We start from the raw sequence: 9896 nt of genomic DNA, 5'->3' as shown, positions 1-9896 counted from the left end.
GGATGTGTAAAGTGTTGCAGAAGTGGACAGGAAACTCGAACTTCAGTTAATCGCAACATTTTTGCTGATCCCCAGGTGTTGCAACCACCCAGAATGGACTGTAGCCTACTTACTAGTTTTGGATTACAGATGGCAGTCGCAGGGGCAAATTCCCCAGGAGCGACTGTGATGACTTTGACGTTGTGCTCCACCATTTCCCTCCTGAGACAGTTGGAAAAAGCCTGTAGACCAGCTTTGGTAAGACAGTAAGGTGTGCTGTAAGGCCAGTGGTTGTAGACGCGTTCACTGGTGACGTTGACAATACGACCTGTGTCAATGACAAATACAATCATGGCTTGTTTGGCTTGTTTTTAAAGCAGCACTCATGGTGATAAAAAATTTTTTTAAAGGAGGAAAATATTAATCAATTGCCTTTAAGCTCCATTTTTACAGTGTTAACTTGAGCTTTTATATTGCACAATATCCACTAAACATGCTCAAAATGCTTTACAAACGGTCGCTGACCAACAGAAACATGTAACATGTAGAACAAGACATGACACCTATTACTATTAGGCGATATTACAATTTTTCCAACAGAGCCAGTGCTGTTAACAGCCAGGTTACTCATTTTACACCCGAGTATGGTGAGAGAATGTGAGTTAAGAGTCTTTTCCAAGGACTCAACTATGCGCTGTTCAGGGTGGGACTCGAACCCTGGACCTTCCAATCTGAAGGCGAGTGTCATAGCAATAGACTGCATAGCAGCAGAGAGTCATGTTGAACTCGAAAGAATCTTTTAAAAAGCCCTTCAGATCCATTAGGTCCCGGTTTCTATAGCGTGAAACGGAGAATAGCAATTGCTTGCTCCCATTTGGATAGGACATCAGTCTATCACAAAGTACTTTTTGCAAGATCCAACAGACCCAGCTACCCATTCACTGCTGGGTAGACAGGGGGATCAGAAAAAAATCTCGACTCCAACCCAGATAAATCTCAGTCCCTTTGATTGTGAAGCGAGTGCTCTACCAGCTGAGCTATCAGGACCCTGAGATAGTCTAGATGATTTCATAATTTTTAAAAATTCATTTGGTAATTTTCTCAAACTTTTTAAAAGAATATCGAAGCAGAGAACCATTTAGCTTACATTGTTCATATTAACCCTTGTAAGCTTTAAAAAAAAAAAAGAATAATCCTTAAAAGAAAGAAATCCAATATATATACAGCTATTTGGTCTTGTGGTATGACACTCACTTTCGGATGGAAGGTCCTGGGTTCGAGCTTCGCTCGGCGCATAGTTGAGTCCTTGGAAAATACTCTTTACTACCTGTCTCTCACCATACTCAGGTGTAAAATGAGTACCTGGCCATTCACAGCATTGTATTTGTCTGAAAAAATTGTGATATTGCCTAACAGGCTTCATGACTCCATGTCCCTTCCTACGTGTTAAGTATTACTGTTGGCCATGGACCCCTTGTCAAGCGCTTTGAGCATGTTTAATGAATATTGCGCTATATAAAAGCTTCGAAGGACTTTTTTTTATAATGAGACGTGACATATATGAGGGGTCACTACAATTGTTTAAAAAAGAGGCCTTTGTTTTGGTTTTAAGGGTTATACAGTGCTTGCAACACAGTTGGGTCATATCAGCGCCAGTAAAAAGGAAGAAAATAAAATAGTGAAAAAATCATAAATGTACAATTAAAAGGACTTGAGGAAAAAGTAAGACAAAGGGGAAATGGTTCAAATAGAGAACAGATGTAGATTCCAAGAGCACACCACCAGTGTACTTAGTTTGAGTTCACCTAAAAGTCTCACCCAGACACCAGCACAAGTTCCCACTAAGAGGAATATTTACAGATCATATGTTAAAAATAAAAAAAATAATAGTACATAACAGAGAGATGATTTACAAGGAAAAAAATATCATCTCCCAAAACTATAACCTGTCATCTGCATTTTTTGCCAAATTGGGACCTAAAATTTGCCAAAATTTGCCAAAAAACCCCCCAAAATTTGCCAAGAAATTTGCCAAAAAGACCAAAATTTGCCCAAAAATTTGCCGAGGAGAACTCAGCATGTCAGTAAAAATTAACACGCGATACAGAAAAAAAAATATAAAAGACAATTTATTACATTTAAGGAGGCTACATTATGAATAGCGTTGTTACAAAGATTTTAAAGGATCATTATCCGTAGAGAGTAGCTTCCCTTGGTTTGGGCCCAGGCAAAGCTGCAACATTTCTCAAGTTTCGCACTTTTTTTTTTCTCGTTATTTTGTTTTAGCTTCTTTTTTTTTCTCAAATTTGCCACGCGATTTGCCAATTTCCCCAAAATTTGCCACGATTTGCCAATTTTGGGAAATTTGCCAAAATTTGCGGATCGCCCTGATATTTGCGGCCGCAAAAAATGCAGATGACAGCTGTAACTAAACATTCGACTGTTTCCCTCCCAGCCAAGGGATCTGGCCAGGGTCAGGACAAAACCAAGTAACCTCATTCCACAACAAAGACAGAAAGCAATTGGAAAACAGATACAGGGGGGGGGGGGGGGGGGGGGATAGAAGACAAAGTAAGTGCCACCCTGTCCACTATGGGAGGTCATTTCACAACTGAGAAAAACGATAATGAAGGGGGAGCATTAATAAGAAAAAAAGGAATTTAGCAGAAGCAACCACATAAAAAGGTGAAAATTTGTCAAATAATAATGTGCGGCTATTGGTCTTGTGGTAAGACACTCACTTTCGGATCAGAAAGTCCTGAGTTTGAGCCTTGCTCGGCGCAAAGTTATGTCCTCGTTCTACATTTTATGTGTTGCTGTTGGTCAAGGACCCTTTGTAAAGCGCTTTGAGCAAGTTTAGTGATATTACACTATATAAAAGCTCAATTTTAAAAAATAATATAAAATAAAAAATAACGGAAACTGGAATGTATTTAAATATGGTGTCAATTATTAATAATTCAAGATTGGGTGAAAATTTGTGTTCTCTCTCTCTCTCTCTCTCTCAACTCACTCTCTCTAGTTAGTCATGGACACGACCCAAATATGAATTTACATCAGACATGTTGTTCTAATAATGAAGTTTTACATTGGTTCCTTGGATCGAATCCCGATCTGAGCGACGCATAGTTGAGTCCTTGAAAAGGGCTCTTTACTCACATTCTCTCACCATGATCAGGCGTTTAATGAGTGCCTGGCCTTTCAAACAGCTTAGTCTCTGTCACAAAAAAAAAAGTAATACAGTAGAGCATGACCATAGCGGCACCCGCTACAGCGGGACCATCGCTACAACGGGACCTTACACAAACGCCGCTTTTTTTTACTATATAAATTCAATTACCTGTGCTTGGGTTTAGCGGGTCAAGGAAAGGCCCGAACTTGCTTACAGCGGGAAAAATTGAGCGAGCTGTAGGGCAAGAATTTATCGATCGGCTAAATTTTTCACGCGCCGCGACTCAGCGAGTGACGTAGACTTGGCATTGTCTCTCTCTAACACACACGCCTCCATCTACCTTTGTCTCGCTCGTGTCTTCACTCACACCTCTCGTGTCTACCCGCACTTCTTTTGCCGCTCGCTCTATTTCTTTGTATGATTGTATGCGTTGACTGGTCAGTCTTGCGGTGATTAAAAGTTGGGCAACTTGATTTAACCCTCTCCTTACCAACTATAGGAAAATCGTCACATTCGTTACGATACAACTAACAGTTTTATTATTCAAATTTCTTTTGTACATTATAAAGTTTAAAGAAAATAAACAGTGTGTTGTAGAGAATGTTTTGCTAAAGAAACTATGTATGCAAAAATTTTACTGCTGTTATGTCTGAGTGATAAGAAATATATTTTTGTGTTAGTTGGATGTGAAGTTTTGGGGAAAATCTTGAAAAAGGCAGGTAAGAAGAGGGTTAAAAGAGATGCGTTGCACAAGCTAACGCCGTGTGTAAAGCCCTTGGCCAATTAGAGAGAAGAGGTTTGTACGCACGCGGTGGTGTGTACATTTTAATCCAGATCAGCCCTATTGTGCCATTCCTCATTCATTGCAATTGTTGCTGCTCCAGCATACGCATCACTCGCACTCATTCGAATCGTATTATTTTTACTATTTAAGTACTCGTATCAAGAGAAATCCTGAGGAAACAATGGCTACCAAAGGAAAGAGGAAATGTTTCTCACTCGAATTGAAAGCTGAAATAATCAACGAAGTAGACAAGAAAAGGAAGACGAAATCGCAAATTTGCAGGGATTATGAGATTTCATCTGGAACGCTCTATACCTTTTTGAGAGATAGAGAAGCAATCTTGTCAGCAATCAGTAAAGGACAATTCAACCCAGACAGAAAACGTCTCAAGACCACAGGACAAGAAGAACTGGACCGCTGCCTCCTCGTTTGGTTTCATCAAGCTCGGGCCTGTAGCACACCTATTTCAGGCCCCATCCTTTTTGAGAAAGGCGAGGAATTAGCACAGGAGCTTGGTTTGACAGACTTTCTGATGAGCAGAGGTTGGATCGACAGATTTAAACTCAGGCACGGCATTGGCCTGAAAGTAATCAGTGGAGAAGCTGCCTCGGCACCAATAGAAACAACAGTGGAGTGGAGAGGAAAGGAGATGCAAGAAATTATGAAGGAATACAACAAGAAGGATATTTTCAACGCAGACTAAATTGGGCTTTTTTACAAATGCCTGCCCAACAAGACACTGGCAATGAAAGGAGACACCTGCACGGGTCAAAAGATTCCAAAAGAAAGAATTTCAATCCTTTTGGCAACCAACATGGATGGAAGTCAAAAGCTACCCCTTCTTGTCATTGGAAAATCTGAAAGGCCACGATGCATGAAGAACATCCGAACTCTTCCTGTGACCTACAAAGCGAACAAAAATGCTTGGATGACGGGATCAATCTTCGAGGAATGGCTTCGAAAGTTAGACAGAAAATTTCTCCTTGAAGGCCGTAGTATAGCGCTCATTGTGGACAACTGCAGTGCTCATCCTCGGTTGGACGGCTTGAGAGCAGTGAAACTTGTCTTTCTTCCTCCGAACACTACAAGTGTTCTACAGCCTTGTGACCAGGGCATAATACAGAACTTCAAGTGCCTCTACAGAAAAAGGGTTCTCCGAAGATTCATCACACTTCTTGATGAAAGTGGATCCGATGACGCACACTACAAAATGACTGTCCTCGATGCCATCAACTACTCCGCTGCCGCTTGGGATGATGTGAAACAAGCAACTATCGCAAACTGTTTCAGGAAGGCAGGCTTCACACAAGAGGATGGCGACAGTGTGAGTGAAGTTGTAATTGTAACCAACCCCTCTACTGTAACTGACAGCGCAGAGGAACATGAAGCGATACACCTCTTCAACCAAGCAGCAAAAGCTCTCGGCATCACTCAACAAACATTTGGAGAGTATGTTGAGGTGGACAGTCACATTCCCGCATCGGAACACTTAAGCCTCAAAGAGATAGCGCTCGCAGCTCAGGAAACAGAAGTTATGACTGCATCCACTGCTACTGCTAGTGCTAGTAAGGAAAAGGACGAAGAGGAAGAAACTGACACTGATATGGAGCCAACCATTGTGTCCAACACAGAAGCAGAGAATGCCGTCAACACGCTGAGGCTTTATCTTCAGCAACACGAGAAGACATCAGAGGAACTTACGCTATTGAGTGACATGGAGAGAAGGCTTGGCAAGATCGTCACAAAGTCAAAGAAACAGTCAAGCATCAAGGCTTTCTTCAAACCTGTTTCGAAAGACAACCATCAGGTGTGATTCCCCCAAGCCCATGAGACGTTCTGGGGGAGGAAGGGGCACACCTTACAGTACAGTCCTTCTAGCCTAAACCTCAGCCCCCCCCCCCCCCCCCCCAAAAAAAAAAAAAAAAAAAAAAAAAAAAAAAAACAATAAAAAAAAAAAACACACATAAAAACAACAAAAAAAAAACCCCAAAAAAAAACAAAAAACAAAACAAAACAAAACAAAAAAAAAAAGTGAACCAAAGATAGTCCATTTCAGTTTCAAGGCTCATGGGTCACGTTAAATTTATTGACATTCAAGGGAGGTAATCGTGTATATTTTTGGGACATTTTCCCCTGCTTTCCTATAGCGGGAGCTTGCCTACAGCGGGATTTTTCTGCTGGGACCAAAAGTCCCGCTATAGGCATGCTCTACTGTATTGCCTAACAGGCATTATGTCTCATCCTACATGTTACGTGTTTCTTTTGGCCACTTTGTAAAGTGCTTTGAGCCTGCTTAGTAGATATTGCGCTATAATATGTGTCAGTGCATGGCATAATCAGTTGGAAGGTGAAAATTTTGGATTTGCATTGTCTGAAAGAGAATATGCTCACCAGAGCATTTTAATCTTTATTTGAAGTAAATCAGGTGATTTTTCATGATGTTATGGTCAGATGTATAGAAACGGTATCCAGCAACTTTTTTCAAATTTCATACTTTTTCAACTTGACTAGCTGTAAAAAGTATTTAGAAGTGAAATTAAGCTTTAATATTTCACGAAGATGTACAAAGAGGGTTGATTTAATCATTTATGACAAGAACTCATTTTTGATCAAAATTGATCTTCTAACTAAACTTGGCAATATCTCAGTTCAAACCTTTTCACCATCCGACTGATTATGTCATTTGTTGAGAAAAAAAAAAGTAGTGCCGGAATCGGTGACAGTGCTTGCGGAGAGTGAGGCGGAGAGAGGCGACTTAGTTGTCGAAAGGGACAGAGCTGTCCATCATTCTTCTTGTTCAAAATAAAGTTTTTCTTATTCTCATTGGATGTCTCTTGTCAAATTTGTGTAGTTATGGAAATTTCTATCTATCTGTAAATATTCAGAATATTCTGGTGCCGAAACCCGGGAGACTTTTAGATGGATTATTGTTTATGAACTTTTGTGAGATAGAGATTTCAAGATGTCGACTAGTGACCGAGAAACTTTAATAAAGAAACGTGCAGTCAAGAGAGGCTGGCTAACGAGAGCTGTGGATCGATTATCAGTTATAATTAACAAAAGTGATGTTTCTAGAGAGGAAACCGAAGTTGGACTGAACGATGTAAGTAAACATTTGGATCAGTTAAACGAAATTCAAGACAATTTAGAATTACTTTTAGAGGCGTCAGAATTGCCTACGGACATTGACGAAGCGGAAGAATACATCGTGCGTGCTAATGAAACAACCGCGCAAGCCAATCGCAAATGGAACCAGCTTTCTCAAATGCGGTTCAGGGCCCCATACCTGCACAACTTACTACAGTCGGATCCCATTACACCGCGTCACCCCAACTGCCGAAAATTGAGATAGCGAAATTCAACGGAGATTTTTCCGAGTGGCCATCATTTGAAGACAAATTTTCAGCTCTTAAAGATAAGACCAACTTACCAGACATTTCGAAATTTAGCTATTTGCAGAGTTTCTTGACTGGAGAGGCAAAAGTTGCCATTCAAGGACTTTCTTTAACATCAGAAAATTATTCAGTTGCTTTGGATATTTTAAAAGATCATTTTGGTCGAAAAGAAAGAATTATTTTTGGACACGTGCAAAATTTGTTAAATGTAGAGTTTCCAAACACGCGAAACACGAAAGCATTGTGGTCGGTGTTCAATCAACTACAAGTGAACATTAGAAGTCTGAAAAACTTGGATGTAGATGGCAGCAAATTTGGTTTGGTTCTAACTCCTATCATCGTGAGCCGGTTGCCGTCGGATATTCGACTCATGTGGGCCAGACAGAGCCTCAGGAAGGAAGCGGATCTTGACTTCTTAATGGATTTTTTGCAATGCGAGATTGAAAATCGGGAACACTCTTACAGCTTCAATCCTGAACAACGTGAGCGGCATGAACAACGACAACCAACGAATCGTCATCATGGATCCTCGTCAACGGTGTCTGCCTTTACGTCTACTATGAGTGATGACAGCGGGCGTTGTTTGTTTTGCTCTGATAAACACCCAACGGAAAAGTGTCGGACAATTAATTCGATGAAACAAGAGAATGTTTTGATTAAGATTAAGGACAACAAGTTGTGTTTTGTTTGTTTTAGGAAAGGACATATTGCTAAAAAATGCTATTCTCATTGTAAATCATGTGGTCAAAAACACAATGATTTAAGAAAGAAACAAAAAAGATGGATGTTGATGTTAATTCCGAATCCATCAATGTTAGTTTTTGTAGAAGTAAACTTACAAACGAGAGCACTGTTTTACAAACCATGAAAGTGTCTGTAAATGGAAATCAATTTACAGCTTTGCTGGACAGTGGTGCTGACAGAAGCTTCATCTCCACTGGAGCTGTCAAATTGATCCATCCAACCTTGTATGGTCGTGAGAAATTGAATGTGTCTGCTTTTGAGGCTAAGAAGCCATCTGGTAATTCCACAAAGAATGTTTATGATGTTAGCTTTGACTTACCAGATAGAAGTAAGACTTCCATGTTTTTGATTGAGGTGAACACAATCTGTGCCCCCATGTATAGGCCTGCTATACCTGTTAGTGTTATGTCAGAATTTACCGCATGCGACGTTTCTGAGAATTTGCAGAGTGATGGTGATCTCACTATTGACTTCTTGTTTGGACAAGATTATTATTGGAAGATAGTCAGAGCAGGAATCAGTGTAAGTGGGTCCTCTGGATTGGTCGCTCAAAAGACCATTTTTGACACATGGGTTCTCTCAGGGACTTATGTGAGTTCAAACACTCAGACAAGGGATTCGAACCCCACGCAACTATTATGTTTAACAGATATCCCTCATTCAGACTTTAGAAAAATGTGGGATTTAAGTTACCTCGAATGTTGTCACGAGGCCAAACCAGAAATTAAGTCAAAAGTCATGACTGAATTTTCAGAGAGCATTAAAAACAATGGGCAAAGATACGAAGTGGCCTTGCCCTGGGTCGAAACAAAGAAACAGTCTTTACAGACAAATGAAGAGCAAGCCCGAATAAGGCTTGAAAGGTTAGACAAAAAGTTGTCTAAAGATCAAGTATTAAAAGAGGGGTACAATGAGGTATTCCATAAGATGGAGGCAGAGGGCATAATAGAAGAAATAAAAGACGAGGAAGAGGTGACAAATGTCAGCATGAAGTTTTATCTTCCACACCGACCTGTGGTGAAGATGTCTAGTGTATCTACCAAGATACGTCCCGTTTTTGATGCGTCTGCTTCCGGTCCGAATTCAGTCTCTCTAAATGACTGCATGCATACAGGCCCAAACCTGTTGCCGTTGTTAAGTAATGTACTCATGCGTTTCAGGAGGTACAAAATAACGTTAAGTGCAGCCATTGAAAAGACGTCTCTCCAGATCTTGGTGAAACCTGAAGATCGAGATGCCCATCGTTTCCTCTGGAAAGTTGGTGACAAAATTCACGTTATGCGCATAGTCCCCGTACCGTTCGGCAATAAGGCCAGTCCATTTTTGCTAAATGCAACGATCCGACATCATTTGTCCAAGTATCCAGAATCAAATACAAAACAAGAACTGTCAGATAACATGCATGTGGATGATTAGTTATCGGGTGGTGACACCACTGAAGAGGTTCTGAGTCTGAAATCAGAAGCCATGAAGATCCTGTCTGAAGCTGGCATGAATTTGTGTAAATAGTCGTCTAATAGTTCCAACATTGCTGAAAATTGTGAAAGACAATTTAAGGATAAGACCATCGAGGTCGAGTCAGTTAAGGTTCTTGGAATGCATTGGAATCCAAGGGAAGATTCATTTACCTTTGATAGTGAGGTAGTCGCGTCCGATTTGATAGTGACTAAGAGGTTAGTGCTCAGTTGCATTGCCAGGATCTTTGACCCTCTTGGGTTAATATCTCCATTTATCATTACTGTGAAAATTTTGTTCCAGGATCTGTGGGAACTGGGAGTTTCGTGGGATGAAGAGGTCTCTGAGGCTATGTGTCATGCATTCC

General features: G+C 40.6%; 1 protein-coding gene across 2 annotated transcripts in view; it reads right to left on the bottom strand.

Moving 5' to 3' along the window:
* The window catches only part of LOC144960860 (D-beta-hydroxybutyrate dehydrogenase, mitochondrial-like), a 36811-nt gene that overhangs the window by 17023 nt on the left and 9892 nt on the right, over nucleotides 1-9896 (bottom strand). For both annotated transcript variants that reach the window (XR_013642960.1, XM_078894247.1), the window contains exon 5: nucleotides 114-307. Coding sequence is in view for 1 of the 2 variants with exons in the window: in XM_078894247.1 (XP_078750373.1) it covers nucleotides 114-307 (194 nt within the window). In the remaining variant the exon portion in view is untranslated. The remainder of the gene's footprint in view (nucleotides 1-113; nucleotides 308-9896) is intronic.

This window comes from Berghia stephanieae, chromosome 15 (assembly GCF_034508935.2).
Source record: "Berghia stephanieae isolate SIO BIC M18660-M18661 chromosome 15, UCSD_Bste_1.3, whole genome shotgun sequence".
NCBI classification, from domain to species: domain Eukaryota; kingdom Metazoa; phylum Mollusca; class Gastropoda; order Nudibranchia; family Aeolidiidae; genus Berghia; species Berghia stephanieae.
The sequence above is the reverse complement of the archived record's forward strand: the minus strand, read 5'-3'. Positions and strand labels throughout refer to the sequence as shown.